Source organism: Choloepus didactylus, chromosome 4 (genome assembly GCF_015220235.1).
Source record: "Choloepus didactylus isolate mChoDid1 chromosome 4, mChoDid1.pri, whole genome shotgun sequence".
Lineage (NCBI taxonomy): Eukaryota > Metazoa > Chordata > Mammalia > Pilosa > Megalonychidae > Choloepus > Choloepus didactylus.
The window spans coordinates 125,040,454-125,058,431 of record NC_051310.1 but is presented as its reverse complement, the minus strand read 5'-3'; the positions used below and the strand labels follow the sequence as shown (position 1 = coordinate 125,058,431).

The following is a 17,978-nucleotide window of genomic DNA, read 5'->3' as shown; positions in this document are numbered from 1 at the left end:
GGAGTCAGCTACTCCTTTAATGTAGCACTGCCTCTGTTCTAGTATGCATCTTTTTAAACAAACAAACAAAAAGAAACAACTGTTATGCTGACCCAAAAAAAAAGAAGAAATGAATGATCCCTGAAAAACTCAAAATGTTGGCAGAGGAAAAATAAAATGTATAGATAATTAACACTTTTTTTTCCTAATTAGATTTGATATTAATACCTCTGACACTGAAAATCAGACTTTTTTTTTTTTTGTAAATGCTGGTATAGGGGTGTGAGGGAAGGAAAGGGAGACACAGTTTTGACTGAAGGTAGAAATCTTAGATGTGTGTAAGTTTTCTTTACCTAATCAGGCAATAAGTATTCTTCTACTCTTTAAGGATAAAGAAATAAGATATGTACATACACATAAGTTTGTTCTTTAACCAGCTACACAGAAGAGGTGGGCAAGATTTATGCAATGTTTCTACCTGGGAAAACAAGTGTGCTGATTATCATTCAATGCTACGATTCTATGAGCACATCCGTCGTGATGATCCTTATAAAGTGCTTGACTTGCCAATGCCCGAAAACATGTACTGATGATGCAAAGGAGAAGATGATAAGCAAGGGCTGAGGATAAGGGACTAGAAATAACCACAACCATTCTGTAAGTGAAATACTGAGAGGTTCAGCCAAGTCGGTCATTTAACAAAGTGAAGCCTAGTGAGCATGTCTAAATTTGGGGTACATGTATTTAAAGTATTAAATAGCTCTTCATCAGTTAGTAACCAAGTTAACTGAGAAAGGACATAAAAGTGCACTGAAAGCCAAAAGCCTCTTCTACTTGTTGGCTCCCTGTTGTTGGGTAAGTCGATTAAACTTTAAGACTCAGGGTCCTCATCCTGAAATGAGGACATACCACCAACGCTAATCTCCTCACAGAGTGACTGTGAAAATCCAAGTATGTGAAAATGCTTCAAAAACCACAATCCCCTATATAAATTACTTAAAATTAATTTAAAAATGGATTTCTCTACCATCAAAACTACAGCCATTTACCCTTTCATAATCCCCAATGCCAAGCAATTTTTAAGAAGTAGGTATTTTTAAATAAACGTTTTAATTTTAAAGATTTGGATGTTCAGAATTTAACATCACAGACTTCTCCAACAGATTCTCTGCAATTAAAGTAATACAGGCAATCCAAGGAAAAAAAATGTACATTTGAAAACTGGTATTTGGTCAAGTGGCAGGATTTTAAATAACTACTGACCAGTTGTTTAAGAGGTTAGGATCTCTCCAAAGAACCATCATGAAGGTCGATGGATAACATGCTAGCAAGCACTTGTGCCAATGCAGTTCTAGAGTTTTCCATGACCGTGTTCTCGTCACAAATGCTTTAGCCCTAAAAGAAGAGGGGAAGGCCTCTAATCATAGAAGAGACACACAGCCAGGGTTATCCTCTATTAAGTCTGCAAAGGGTATCTATGTCTACGTAATATATATTTTAAGACCTGGAGACAGGACAAGAATTGATAGGATGCAATTGGCAAGCAGACACTTAAAGATGTGATTTCTCTAGGATTCTATTTCCTCACCTATAAAAAGGGGATAACAGAGTCCCCTCAGTGGAAAAGATAGGTTAAGAGATTATATGCTGCCATGCACCTGGGGCATAGGAGGTACTCAACAATTCAAAGTTATTATTGCTAAGAAAAGGAGAACATTTCAGTTATCTTTGCCCCTAAACTAGAAGCCTTGCTCTTTTAAACAACACTTGCACTAGGAGCTTCTCTAAAACAATTTACAACAGAAGTAAAATGTAAGAGAACATTTTATTGCAAGGAAGGGGGAACAGTAGATAGGAGAACAATAACACTTACTTATCCAGTTTCTAACATTGAGAAAACTTTGCTCATTCGTCAGATCAAAAAGTAGAAGAAAACCCATAGCATCTCTGAAGAATGCTGTTGTCAAGCTACGAAACCTAGGAACATAAAAACAAATTGGTCACTTAGACTACAGCCCCAGTCCTGAAATATAAAGGTATCAACAATGCCCTCAGACTCACAAATAGTAAATTAGATGATATATTCCAAAAGTTTATAGAGCCATTGCTTATCACATATAAGTTGATACGTTAAGAGACCATGTGATTTGAAAACCCAGCCTGCTGGACTGGGATGACAACAACTAGCTCATGATCCCTTAGTCTCAGACAAGAATTTAGTGTAATCATAAGCTAATTAGGCCAAAAGCAGTGGCACTTGCTGGGTATGTTTTCCTTGTCCTGTGAAAGCTTGACTTGACATTTCAATGTGTTCCATGACCTTTTAATTTCAGTATCTACAGAAATCTCTTATCTCTGAAAACCATTTCTTTGGCTTTAAAGTGGGAGCAGTATTGACTCAGACCCTATCCTTTCTTGGTACTCTCTCTTCCAGGACTTAATCTTGCTTTCTCCCTTCTCTCTCCCTCCAACAGTTTCTTCTCTCTTCACTTACATGCAAAGCCTGAAACTGGAATTCATAGACTCCAAGGAAGAAAATACTGTAATGAACTTGTCATCTGGTCAGCTATATTAGGTTTTTTTCAAATATTTTTAAACATTTTTAGAAAATGATTCCTTACATTTTAGAGCTATATATTGAAATATCAAGAGTGAAATAATATGATGTCTAGAACTTGCTTCAAAATAATCTGAGGGGTGAGAAGTGGTGAGGGGTACACATGAAATAAGATTGGCCATGACTTAATAATTCTTGAAACTAGGTAATGAATATGTGGGATTCATTATACTATTGTCTCTACTATTGTATATGTTTGAGGTTTTCCATAATAAAAGTTTAAAAAAAAATCCTTCAAACTTGAGAGAAAACAGAAGCATTAGCTAACTGAATACAACCACAGTATCACGATTTCATGTGGTTTATTTTGGTCAAGCAATCTCTGACCAGACAAATTTATTCCAACCAGATTTTCTACTGGGTTTCAACAATCAATTAAGAATAATGCATGTAATTTTGCAGCTTTATTTGTGATTGAGAAATAGGAAAAGTAAATGAAGAAAATAGAGCAGAGTGTATAATTTTAAAGGAAAGAATGAAAAGTCCACAAGCAACAAGGTCCATTGTAAAAAGGATTCATTTTTTTTCTTTGGCCTTGTATGAAATACAAATACCATTATCATCTCAGACTGATAAATTTCCTGTTACTATGGCAGCATGTCTTATCCAGGTGCAAATCAACTAATCAGCTGACTTTTTCCTGCTCAGGTCACTTGTGAAGAACACTGCTGTTTTTCTCTTTCCTCTAGTAAGGAGCATACCTCTCCTGCCCAGCCGTGTCCCATAATTGCAGGTGGATTCTCTGGCCTCTGCCAACAGCTCCATCTGGCCCATTGGCTCTGTACACCTAAAACAGCAAAATGAAAAAGAAAACAACAGAGAACTTCTGAGAGTGATTAACTCTTCCCACCTTTCTATTCAGTTCTAAAGAGAATCCCATCTAGAATACAACCTTGTTTGTATATTATTCTGAATAACTGCATAATCCCTTAGATCGGCTCACCTTTCTTCAAAGTTCCTTTGAGCTGTTACTTTCAGGAAATATTACCTTTCTATGGCATTCCCCCCTCCCAACTTTAAAAAGTGCTCTTAAAACAATGTTAAAAGAAGCACTTTCAAAATGGCAGCCTAAGGATATTTGAAAATCCACTCCATAAAAACAACAACACTAGCAAAATTGTACAAATCAATTTTTTCAGAACTCTGGAAATTTATCAAAAGGCTTGCAAAATTCCAAAGAGTGTTTATCAAAGAAAAACAGCTGATATTATAATAACAGTGAGTTCAATGGTGTTTTAACCTGCACTAATTCTAGTCCCCTCTCTCCAGCTCTACAGTAGTTTTGAAAACCAGTAGCCACACAACTATGGCAGCTGTGAAAACCATTAATGTAGCAGCCATTGTAAGAGGCAGAACAGCTTTATAGCTACACAACACTCCCATCCTCAGAGAACTGTCAATATTCAAGCTATCCGGAAGCTTCCTGAAAAGCGCCCTTCTCAAGGCTTGTCTTTGCTTCACCATGAGAACAGCTCTATCCCTAGGGTATTTGTTGAAAACAATCAGTGGCAACTGTTTAACATCACAGTCATCTAAAGCAGCAATACCACCTAGGGCTTCAAAAAAAAAAAAAGGTGGGGCAGGCTCACAAAAACAATTTTTTGTTTTAAGTAGGAAATAGGATGTTTACAGGGAGCTTTGAAAAGCTTCAAAATATTCCTGGGAACCCAGAAGGACATACACATGTGCAGGGCTCTACACAGGCTCAGGAAAGACCTGAGAAGGCCCTACACTCTTGCCTCTGGCTAGCCTTGAAGATTTTCTCAAACAGAAAGTGAAGTCTAAGGTAGAGTTGTAAACTGCCTCTCACAGCACTGAACAAACACATGCTCTAGACAAACACAAAGAACAGCTTGAAAAAAAAAGCTGGGAGACATACTGCATAAATGATTCAAGGCATTTAAGAAAATCTTTATTCATTTGCTGGCCACAAGTTAAGTGACAAGAGACTTCAGTGACCATGCACAACAAAGAATATAGACTTAACAGAATTAATCCAGGAAAGTTACTAACCAAGCAAATCAGCAGCAAATAACAAAAACAATAAATAAAAACAACAATAAACCACTGGAAGGGGTAGGAATCTGATTTCCAGAGTTGTCGCATAATTTAAAATGCCAGTTTTCAACAAAATTTATGAGCCATGTAAAGAAACAGGAAGTATGGCCTATACAAAGGGGAAAAAGGTTCAGTAGAAACTGCCCCTGAGGGAAGCCCATATGTTGAAGTAACTATACAAAGACCTTAAATAAGTTATTATAGTTATGTTCAAAGAACTAAAGGAAACCCTATCTGAAGAATTAAAGGAAGTATTAGGACAATGTCTCATCGAACACAGAATATCAATAAAGAGATAGAAATTACAAAAAATAAAAAATAAAAAAAATAAAAATTCTGGTGTTTTTATAGTTTTATAGTTTTATAGTTTTTATGGTTAAAACTATAATCACTAAAATGCTAAATGTTCAACAGCAGATGTGAACTTGCAGAAGAAATAATGAGCGAACTTTAAGATATATCAATTAAGACCATCCGCCCTGAGGAGTGGAAAGAAAGAAGAATGAAGAAACCTGAATGGAGTCCCAGAAGCCAGAGAGACCCCATGAAACATGTCAACATACTCATAACAGTAGTCCTAAAAGGAAAGGGGGAAGAGAAAGGGGAAGAATATTTGAAGAAATGATGGCAAAAACGTCCCTATTTGATGAAAATCATTAATCTGCATATCCAAGAAATTCAATAAACTCCAAATAGGATAAACTCAAAGAGATCCATACCTAGGCACATCATAATCAAACCACTGAAAGCTAAAACAAAGAAAGAATCACGAAAGCAGCAAGTGAAAAGCAACTCAGCACATACATACGAGGTTGATTTATAACTGATTTCTCATCAGCAACCACAGAGATTAAAGGCAATAGATGACATATTCAAAATACTGGAAAAAAAAAAAAAGACTCTCAACCAAAACTTCTATATCCAGCAAAACTATCCTTTAAAAAAATGAAGGCAAAATTAAGCCATTCCCAGGTTTTAAAAATGATGAGAATTTGTCACTAGAAGGCCTGCTCTACAAGAAACACAAAAGGGAGTCCCTTCTGACTGAAATGAAACCACAAAAGATTGTCACTCAAATTCACAGGAAGAATATAGAGCGCCAGTAAAGATAACTACATAATTAAATATGAGACAGTATAAATGTATTTTTGTTTGTAATTCTTTTCTTCTGATTAAAATACAACAATAAACATAAAACAATAGTTATAAATTTGTATTGATGAGCACACAGTATACAATGACACAATTTACATGACAACAGCAGCACAAAGTTGGGGGAGGGAATGGAGCTGTATAAGAACAAAGCTTTTGTACATTACTGAAATTAAGTTGGCATCAATCTGAACTAAATTGATATAAATTAAACTGATAATTGTAATCCCCAGGGGAGCCACTAAGAAAATAACTCAAAAATATAGTCAGAGGAATGACAAGAAAACTAAAATGGCACACTAGAAAACATCTATTTAACACAAAATGGGGCAGAAATGGAAGAACAGAGAAACAAAAAGGGCATAAGAAGTATAGAAAACATGGAGAAAAATCACAGACGTACAGCCTATCTTATCAGTAACTGCACTAAATATTACAAAAAATCCAAATGAAAGGCAGAAATTGGTAGAATGGATTTTTTTTAATGACTCAACTATTTACTGTCTACAAGACACACCACAGTTTCAAAGACACAAATAAGTTGAAAGTAAAAGGATGGGAAAAGATATATTATGAAAACAATAATCAAAAGAGAATTGGAGTGGCTATATTAATATAAAACAAAATAGACTTAAGGACAAAAAAATTGTCATTAGAAAAAAAGAAGGGTATTTTATGATAAAAAGGCAACTCTATCAAGGAAATATAATAATTAGATACATACAGGCAGGTAACAACAGAGCCCCAAAATATATGAAGCTAAACCTTTCAGAACTGATGGGGAGAAATAGACAATTCACAACAAGAGTTGGAGACTTCAATACCCCACTTTCAATAATATATAGAACAAGTAGGCAGAAGATTTGAACAACATTGTAAATTAACTAGATGTAACAGACATCTATAGAACACTCTACCCAATAAAAGTAGAATACACATTCTTCTCAACTACACATGAAGCATCCTCAAGGATAGACCATATGTTAAGCCATAAAACAAACCTAATAGATATGAAGGACTGAAATCACACTAATAATGTTCTCCAACAACCACAGAGTAAAATTAGAAATCAGGACCAGAGAGAAATTTGGAAATTTCACAAACATGTAGAAATTAAGCAACATACTCTTAAATAACCAACAGTTCAAGAAGAAATCACAAGGGAAATTATAAAATACTTTGAGAGGAATGAAAACAAAAGAACATAGCAAAACCTATGAAATGAAGCTAAAGCAGTGTTCAAAGGGAAATTTATAGCTGAAAAAGCCTATATTTAAAAAGAAGATCTCCAGCAGATATGAATGTATTAGTACATACAGCAAATGTTAAAAAAGCTGAACAAGAGTCCAGACTTCAGTCAGAGATATGAATGAAGCAGATCTGGTTAGGACTAAGAAAATCAGGCGAAAGGGTAAAGGACAATACTGACTGTGTTTTAAAACTTCTGTGTGAGATCAAGGGAAGAGATGTTTATTTGGCGCAGGGTCTATATTTTCTGTAGCACGCTAAATAATTTAACTTGTATGGTCAGTTTATTCAAATACCATAATTACATGGAACTTTGAATAGGAAGTGAGATCTGGTAGGTTTGTACAGGTTAGTGTGAAACAGTGAAACATCACAAAGTTAATTTGGGCAGAGAATAAAAATATATATGCAGGGCCTCCATGAGGAGCTGAGGGAAAATGCGGAAATGCTGGACTTCCCCACCTTGGTTGTTGTTGATGTTCTCACGAACATTGAGGACTGACGGTGTGATATGCTGAGCACTGTATCTTGGGGCTTACCCTTATGAGGCTTGTTACTGCAGAGGAAAGGCTAAGCCTGCTTGTGGTTGTGCCTAAGAGTCTCCCCCTGAGTACCTCTTTGTTGACCAGATGTGGCCCTCTCTCTAGTTAAGCCAACTCGGCCAATGAACTCGCTGCCTTCCCCACTACGTGGGACCTAACTCCCAAGGGTAGAAATCTCCCTGGTAATGCAGGATATGACTCCTGGGGATGAGCCTGAACCCAGCATCATGGGACTGAGAACATGTTCTTGACCAAAAGGGAGAAGTAAAATGAAACAGAATAAAGTTTCAGTGGCTGAGAGATTCCAAATGGAGTCAAGAGGACACTCTGGTGGACATTCTTATGCACTATATAGATATCCCTTTTCAGGTTTTCATGTATTGGAATAGCTAGAAGAGAATACCTGTAACTACCAAACTGCAACAATTGTATAACTATGTAGTTTACATGGGGTGACAGTGTGATCGTGAAAACCTTGTGGATCACACTCCCTTTATCCACTGTACTGATGGATAAGTAGAAAATGGGGACAAAAACTAAATTAAAAATAGGATGGGACAGTGGGGAGGATGATTCAGGTGTTCTTTTTTACTTTCATTTTTTACTCCTATTTTTATTCTTTCTTTTTTAAGGAAAATGTTCAAAAATAGATTGGGGTGATGAATGCACAACTTTATGATGGTACTGTCAACCGTTGATTGTACACCATGGATGATTGTATGATATGTGAATATATTTCAATAAAACTGAATTTAATTTAAAAAAATCACATTGCCTAGAATAAATATGATATACTTTCACATGTACCCTTTTAGATTCCACTCTTTGTCTTCCTAATTCCTACAAAGTGATGTTTATGCAGATGTTACATTTTTATGTAGAAGGATATAGAACTTACCACTCTCTTTTCCCTGAAATCAATGCCCACTGTTGTGATAAATTTGGAGTTAAATTTGCCATCTGTGTACTGGTAAAGTACACTGGTCTTCCCCACTCCAGAATCACCCAAAGCTAAAAACTTGATGAGGTAATCATAGTCTCCATCAGACATAATGAAGAACTCAGTGATTCACCTGCAAAATACAAACAAATGCATATTTGTTAAAATCCATTAGAAAATTTTAGAGTTCTCCATGAATAAAATGACTGACTTTAAATTCCAATTCAACAAGTATTTCTATGTAATGCCTATAAGCCTAGGAAATCTGTGAAGAGACAGTTAGATATCATTCACAACCCCAAGGAGCTAATAATCTTGTAGATGAGATGGTATTTAAACAGTAAATAATTAACAGTTTATTTTTAATTTAGCTTGCGTACTATAATACTATTAAGACAAAAATTTCAAGTGAGACTGATAATCACCAAAAAGATAATAGTCACTAAGTATCATTTGCAGACAATACAGAACAAAAACTAATGAAAGGAAGAAAGGAGGAAGGAGGATGTCATGAGGAATAATAATTCCTAGAGTACAAGTGGTTTCAATTCCTCCTCCTTCTTCAAAGTCTCCTAGTGCTGGATCCTTGACTCTTGTCTCTTTTTACTTAGGGATCCAGGCAATTCCATTTATCCTACTCAGTTCCACATATTATTGGAGCTCTTTCATAGACAATGCTAAATTCAAAATAAAATTTGACTTGCATTTCCCTTATATTAATAAATTAGTTTATATTACATGTTAAATCAGACTGTCTTTGAATATCACTGCTTACTTGAGAACTAAGTTCCACATTTGACCACTAGATGCTCAGAGATCATAGTTCCGGACTAAGAGCTCATGTACCTGCACTTGCCTCAGCATTCTAACAAGAAATGTTGATAATTTAGCTCTTAAATATGGACTAAAACAAGAGCCCACTTTCTTTTTGGTCCTTTGTAGTAGGCACTTTTCATGATTTGTTTTTAACGTCTCAACAGATTCAAACCCAAAATATCAGTCCCAGTGGAAATGTAATTTGTCTCCTCCCATCTCAAATACCAATAAGCCCTCCTAAAAATCAGAAAAATAACCAGTTATTCCATTACCACTTACAACTCAACCTAACCCTTCAAATATACAAACCCACCCAACCAAACACATCAGAAGCTCTATACTAGATGCTGATTTTCCTCCATCATCCATTTTCACTCAGTCCCAAGTCCAGAAACTTTGCTATAACGCTTAATACTTCCCATAGGATTATTTCTACGGATCCCTAAAAATCAATAAAAGCTTAGACCAGGACATTTACTAGTTTCCAAGGTTGCCTTCCCCACCCCATCCTCAACTTGATGACTCACTTTATTCTCAAAAATTCTGAGCCCCCAAGAGCTGCTGCAGTGAACTTCCTCGGAGGGCCTTAGTATAGGTCTGTGGCCTCACATTCCAGATAGGGCTGATCAGTCTATAAGGGCAGAGCCTCTACAAACATTCATAATTCTATTTGCACACTATAAAGAGTGACACTATACAGGTGATAGCTTTCCTGTGTTATAGTTTCTGTATTCACAAGTTTAGGTGGATGGTAGTAATGGCATATAATAGACTTCCTCTCCAGAAGCTGACCACTTAGGTATAAATACATATTCTAGCATACCATATCACAGCATTTAACTTGGTTCCATGTTACTCAGAAATAAAAGCTGAGAATTGAAAAGCATGTCCAGAAACTGCTTAATCATTTGGGGGGGGGGGGTGTCCCTCAGATTGAATGAAGAAGCAAAAAAAGCAACTCTAATTTTGCAATGAGAATGACACAAGAAGAATGGAATGGTGGCTACCTTCATTTCCTCTTTATGTTTACTTTGAAAAAAAATTGATCATTTCTATAACTGTTTAATACTATTTGAGGTACAGGAGAAAACAATGTTAGCAGTGGCATCAATATTCCAGACTACAATAAACTCACTTGAGTGGAATTCAAAGACTTAGGTGAAACTATGCTGTATCACCAACTTAATGTGTTTAGTTTTCATGGATGAAGAATCACACATGTAAGTCTACAAAAGATCTTCAAGAGTTTTGTATTTTATTCGTGTTGGTAGCAATTCATAACAATTTGTTCCTAAACCAAGCCATTACAAATGAAGTATTAACAAGCCAAACACCACAAACAAATTGAAGGGTATAGATACCACCATCAATATTAATCATTGTCTGCACTTTTCAGTCTGCACCTTTAAGGCAATTATCTGCTTTCTTAATCTGAAAATAAACACTGGGATCTTTTATTCTCTGGGTTGTTTTCTGAAAGGAACAGAACTCAGAGAGTTTAACTGACTTGCCCAGTCTAGAACCTAGGTCTTCTAACTGCAAGTCCAATGTCCTTTATTCTACCCTATACTTTAGTCCATAACTCAATGTTTTACAAATGGATACCAGGCTTAAAAGTAACCAGTTGAATAAGATGGTAAAAGATAGCTTAGTAGGAAATACATCACCTCTGAATTTAAGAGCTAAGTTTGAATCCCAAGTTTCCCACATGCGAACCACTTGGACATCTTTGAACCTCAGATTTCCAGGTCTCCATTCTATTAACAAGGATAATGAACACTATCCCACACCATCATTCTGAGCCCTGACTGAGATACTGTTTGCAGAGTGCTTGGCACAATGCTTAGCATCTACTGGGCACTTGGTAAATGTTAGTTCCCTTCCTTCTCCCTGTTCTGGACAGATCAGACTGGTTCTGAAGATCTTGAACTGGCACTGGCCAGCTCAAAAGAAAAATTCTAGCATAAAAGATTTTTGACTCTGAGTAGTTTGCTGAGTCAACAAAGACCACTTTCAAACTAAATCCAGTACTTTTTGGCTGGTTCAAACCATTGTCAATCCATTCAAAAGAGATGCCTGATTCAAAAGAGTTCTGACAGGCTTAAATACAAATTCACATCTGTGTGAAACACTCTAATCCATTATAACAAGCTCATACCTGTTCAAAAGAATCTTACTGGATCATACTAATTCAGAGTGGATCTTACCTGTTGGAATGGGATCTACGTATAAAACAGTTTCTGACTGATCTAAAACTACTTTGACTGACTAAAACCAGTTGCATCTGACCAAAATGATTTGGGTACAATTTTAATACTTCATACTATTTCTAGGTAGCTGAAACAAGGTCTGACCTGGATAAGTGTAAGGCAAGTTTTGACTGGTTCAGAGCATATTTTGCTGAATCAAGCTGGTGCTCACCAATTAAAACCACTTCTGACTGCATCATATTTGCTCTAATTTTATCAAACTGCTTCTAATTAGTTCAAGGCATACATAAAATGGATTTTACTGTCTTGGACTGATATAAACTGGTTCAAAACAGTCTGAACTATTTCAAACTGATGTCAGATGTTTAAAGCAGTTCAAAACTAGAAATATAAAATGATGTCGAAGCACCAAAAGCATTGTTGGTGCATTAAACTTGCAGCAAACCAACAAACTTAAAATTTTACCTCATAAATTACCTCAATTGTAGAAGTCTGTGCCCCCAAAATTTATGACCACCACAGCATAGTTTATTTCTACACTTGAAGAGCTTGTATATGTTGGAGTACAATAAATGGGTAGGGAGAAAGGAATACTGGCAAAGGAGAATATAATTTTTAAAAAAAAAACAAACAGAGGGAAGTGACCACAAGCTTCCTTGGTTGAGACTACCACTCATTTCACCTCAGACAGATGCAAGCAAAACATTAATCCATGATCCAACAATAAAGTAAAGATCTCAGTCAAGGAAAACCTTTAGCAAATTTGGAGGGTGTATAGAATTTGTCTTACATTGGTCACAATGACCAAGTTGGCCTAGGTCAATAGAGACTAGAATTCTAAAGAGTAAGCAAGTTGCAAGGAAATAAAAGGATTCGGGGAGCATTCAGGTCTTCAAAGTAGTAACACAGAGATTAGGGTTTAGACAGAATCATGACGTGACAGGATCCTTATCTGAGCTTGCAGCCCAGTGACTTAAAGAATGGAGTTAATGAAATCATTCCATCTTTCAGCAGAAAATTATTCTAGTCTACAGCAGACTACAGTCCCAAGTCCATCCAGCAGCCCCATATGTTGCTCTCTCACCTCTACTTACCACTGCTAGGTGAAAAACAACTTAATAATAAGTCTTAACTGATGGTAGGTCAGTAGAATCATCTTCATAAAAAAATTTATTTTTATTTTCTTCTTTGTTTCTTCTTTGTTTCTTCTTTGTTACTACTTTGTTATTTGGTTATTATACCCAAATAATATTTTGTGTATGCCATTTCCTACAAGTACTCCAAGTCTGTTGGTGGTTAGAAAGACAGTTCATCAGTGCTTCCCTATTGTACTGCTCTTACTAAAAATAGGTCAGAAGCCTGGATCAGATGTCCACATGTGAAGCATTTTACATGTAATAGTGAAACAATCATCATCTCAGCCCTGGAGGCAGGTCGTACCTACCATGTAGATCGCCTCCCTCAGAAGGATCTCAGTGCTACTCTATCATAGATGCCACAATTGGGCCGTGGTCAGTCTACCCACATGCTAGCACAGATTCAATTCCAACATATTGTTGAGAGAGAAAAAAGCAGAACCTAAGGGCATGGATTCGGGAACCTAACCAGCTGGGTTTGAATCCAGTCATGTAACTTTGGAAAATGTATTAAACCTCTTATGACTGGGGTCCTAATCTGTAAAATGGGAATACTGCCCTATTTTATTAATTCTAATGTACGTAAGTTTTCTTATTTTTACTTCTTTAAAATTGGAGTGCATCTTACAACTCACAGTATCTCACAACCCATGGTATCTTGCAATTGCTATTATAGATCCAGTGGCACTGGAAATATAGTTGCATGTAAACCTTTCATTAGCATCTTCTAGCAAGATGAGGAATACGCCATCAACACCTTTCAGATCTGATGAAGCATAATAGCACACCTATCGCAGAGGGCTATTATGAACATTGAGTTATTGTGTGTGTGTATGTGTACGTGTGTGCATACATATAAAGTTTAGAACAGTGTCTGGTGCATCATCTAGCAATCTAGCTTCCAAAGACAATATTTAGGTAATATTCCTTTCTTTCCTGGAACTGTAAGGAAGAACACTGGGCCTCTAAACTGAAAGTTAATAAAATAAAAATAAGGATCTGTTAAGAGCACTTGTGTCTAAGGTCACATCTTTAAACTGTGTATGTCCTTGAGGAAGTAGTATCTAAATACCTCAAGGAAATGTCTTCTAGAAAGTCAAGAATGTCCCTAATTTGGAACATGCAAAAGACTTTCTCATTTAGCTCACTTCTATCTCTCCTCCTTATACAAATATTTTTTCAAAGTACTCTCCACCCTCAGTCTCATCAGATTAACAATAGAAAGCAAGGAACACCCACTTCCTCAACATGTACTATGTGCTGATAACTGCTTGTTGAGGGAAAGTCAATCATTTTCCCCATTAAAAAAATAAAACAATTTTAACACTTATAATCAGGTTCTCCCATGCCCCCTTGATGCTTAGCTTAGTAAGGAAGTTTTTAAATAATTTAAATCATTTATGTAAAAATTTCAGGGGATAAAATAGAAAAGAGTGGTCTGAGTTAAGAACAAAGGGGAAATACCTATTTCTCCTTCACACACACACACACACACACACACACACACACACACACCACAGCTCAACTTCTCCATGAACCTTCCTATTAAAATCAATCATAGACTCCAAACACAGGATCCCCTATCATTAGGCAGAATCATTCTAACTATACCAGACAGGCATGAATCTACCCTGTTTTTAAGAGCCCTCTTTGGAATGCCAAAATTTTCCTCTATTACCCATACACAGTATAGAGAAAGAAAGAAAGGGAAGGAATAATAATTACTTAATAGGTACCATATGCCACAAGCTGAACTAAAATTTTAATATTTTATTTTACTTTATTATTTTATTTTATTTTTATTTTAAAGGGAACTTAACGTCTGCATAAGACTCACATCCCATAGAGAATGATGTTTTCTTAATGTGTAGGCTTGGGTTCGAGTTCCAAAACTCTACTTTGCGCAACCTGGGGCAAGTTCTTTAATCTAAGCTTTCATTTTTCTACTATAAAATGGAGATAACAACATTACTATCCTCACTGGGTTGTTTTAAGGATAAAGTGAGATAACCCACAAAAAGTTTCTAGCACATACTTTTGGTCTGTGTTAAGTGTTCAATAATTAAAATATCATTTTGTATATATGTTATATTTCACAATAAGGAAATAACTGAAGCTGTGGAACTGTAACCCATAACATTCTTTGAAATTTGCTAACTACTTGTTAATTTGCACTTGGAAAGTTATCAGTTCTATGTAAATATGTTATATTCCACAATAAAAAAAACATCATGAGCAATAATATTATTAATAGCCTTATCAAGTTCTTTGTTAACAAGACATGTAACATTATGCAACCAGCATGTGAATCTTTTGAAAAATCATATATAAAGAAATATAGTTTAGATGCAATCACTAATAGGGTCTTTTTCTATCACAAAATCTACCTTGGCATTCCAATATGACATGAATCTGTGTGATTTTTGATAATTTCAAATCTGAGAGTGTTCATCAGCTGAATTCACTAATTTCTAGAAGACAAAACTGAGGCACAGAGAAGGTAAGTGAATGTTCTGCAATCAACCAGCTGGTTAGATACGGGGCTAAGCTAGATTCCAAGTCTCCTGAATTCTAGTACTATGCCCTTTTGCTAACTCACCAAGGTTTTTCTCCTCTCTGCCTCCCTTCCTGCAGAGCCAGGAACCTGCGTTATAGTTACTTTAATTTAGGAGTCAAAAGTTTTCTGCAGGCCAGTCTGAGTAATAAATTGCTTTACAACTAAAGCTTGAGTTCTAGAAGGTTGGGGTGAAAGATCTGTTCTTCTGCCTTTGCAACCCCTTTATCAAAAAGACCTCCCTTCTGATGAGATCCCCCAAGAAGAGAAGTCATAAATTAGGAGCTTGCCTGCCTCTTACTGGTCATAGAAAAGGCCAGAAAAAATGAAATCTTCTAGATACTTGTATTGTCTCTTTCTTTGTCTGTCTTTCTTATATGTCAAAATGGAAAGAAAACAGAAGAATCATGAAACTTTCATTTCCCTCTATTCTTACTCAGGTCCTTGGTATTTTCTTCTCAAATCAAGATTAATTTCTCTGGTTCCACCTCAGGTCCCCTATAAAGATACTTCTTCTAGCCCTCTCACTTGTTCCTTTGTTTACTAAATATTTACTGAATGACTTTTCTGTGCTAGGGACTGAAATACAGTAGTGAGTCAGGACAGTTATACTTCGAATGGGAAATTCAATTACTTACTCCTTACCTCCCTTAGACCTAACATTTTTAGCCATGATCTAAGTTCCCCTAAAGACTACACCTGCCACTTTGGGTTTTCAAAGATGCCAATCCTTATGAGCATTTTAAACCTCCCTCATAACCATAAGACAACATAACATCGAAATAAATATCCCTAGATTGCTTTTCCTCTGCAGATATGTGTACAAGCCACATGTCTGGCATATATGTAAAGATGCAAAAGGAATAAAAATAGGAAGTTCAATAGAAAATAAACAAGAATAAAATGCTAAAAAGATAAACATGAAGTATATTGTAAATAATTTTCAATGTACATTTTTATTATTAGAGAAGTTGAAGGATTACAGAAAAATCCTGCAGAAAATACAGAATTTCCATGTATCTCCTATTATTAACACCTTGTATTAGTGTGATAACTTCGTGGCAACTGATAAAAAAATAGTGAATAATTTTTTACCTGAAAACGTTTTGAAGTTTTTAGAATGATAAAGAAAATATTTTAGTGTTCCTGTGGAACACTGTGGATTTCACTTCCCTTTGCCCAAAATGATTTCCATATAAAAAAAGGAACACGTGAATATAACTATTACTTTTCAGATAATAGCACAGAATATCAGTATTTTTGAGAACTATATTGCCACACCACATGTTCTTTCAAACAATTTAATGTTCCTTATCCAGGGATTCATTTGGAGAAAACTGTTCACATACCAATGACTGTCATAGAAATATAAAGAGTCTTAGCATTTTTATGTTTAATGTTAAATTTAAAAATAGGCTTTTCTTTTACTTGTTTTTCTATGGCGCCATTATTAAGTCACACCTGACATTCTGGGGGATACACAAAATAGAGGCAGTAGAAAAGGGGAAGTGGAGTCACACAGAGTGGGGCAGGATGGAAGAGGCATTTTATAATGTACCAAGATATGAGTAGTGACAGCTTGTGTTTTACCAAATAAGCCCTAGACACAACTCTCTCAGACAATTACAATTCCTCCACCCTAAAGTGAAACACATCTGCTTTCACTACAAAAGCAAGAAGTGTTACTGCCCAACAGTGGGGCCCACCATTTCCACAAGAGAAGGAGACAGCCTGTGCCCTCTATGTGCATAAGCTTCCTCTTCTCAATTTCTGGGCTAAGTGTGAGTAGATGTTTCTGCTCTCCTGAATAGGTCGGGAGTGGGAGAGATGAAACTATAAACAGAGAGTTTGTCACATTTGCACAAAGAGCTCAGGCAAAGAGGAGTAAATGAAAAGTTTAACGGCTTTGAAAAATAGAAGGAAATTGGAATCTGACTCCTCCTTACCTCCTTATTGAAAAATGCATTTGATTTCATCCAAATTCAATATTAAGCTGTAATTGTATTATATATTCATCTGTAACCTATGATTCATAAATGCATTTCTACCAATATAGTGTTTTATGGTAATAATTATAGATCCATCCTTAACAGTGAGGGGAGATTTTTACAGCTAGAAACTGACAGGATCTAAATTTGCATATCTCATGTGGCTTAATGTTTATAAATGTGCCTTTTACATTGGAATATTTTGTTTTCCCCATTTAAACAAAATGAAAAGACTAACTTCTAACAGATGGTGATATTCTAACACAGCAAGTTATTCAGAGAAAAAATAAAATTATCTGCAAATGCTGTTGAATTAAATATACATCTCCAAATGCTGCCAGAACAACCAAACCTATCCTCATTTGTGAGAGCTTCCTCCTGACATCAGAAATGTCTTTATTAGTCTTAAAGAGAAAGGCCAGAATGAGGACAAGACAACCAGTCTCAATCCTTCCACCTACTATTTTGAAATATTACTATCACATCAGAGGATGGCCAGAGTAATCCAGTGAGAGCAAATAATACAAGCAACTATACAAGAGAGAAGGGGAACTAAACAATTCATGAAAGTAGAAAGTGTTCTTCTAGAAGACCACTATCAATGACTCAAATGAGATAGTTTTTTTTAATGGAGACCATCAACTCATTTATTCAAGATGCATTATTTGTCGACCAAGCCTTTTTAGAAGCAGAATATGAGTGTTTATAGAAATGTGTAGAAAGAAAACTCCCCAAAAC

At 35.8% G+C, this 17,978-nt stretch overlaps 1 protein-coding gene across 5 annotated transcripts in view; it reads right to left on the bottom strand.

Annotated features, from left to right (window-relative positions):
• RAB27A (RAB27A, member RAS oncogene family) overlaps positions 1–17,978 on the bottom strand; it is an 87,437-nt gene that overhangs the window by 34,598 nt on the left and 34,861 nt on the right. For all 5 annotated transcript variants that reach the window (XM_037833911.1, XM_037833909.1, XM_037833912.1 and 2 more), the window contains 3 exons: positions 8,495–8,669; positions 3,298–3,383; positions 1,853–1,956 (listed from right to left, as the gene is read on the bottom strand). In XM_037833911.1, the coding sequence (XP_037689839.1) occupies positions 1,853–1,956; positions 3,298–3,383; positions 8,495–8,647 (343 nt within the window). In that variant the 5' untranslated portion in view covers positions 8,648–8,669. The remainder of the gene's footprint in view (positions 1–1,852; positions 1,957–3,297; positions 3,384–8,494; positions 8,670–17,978) is intronic.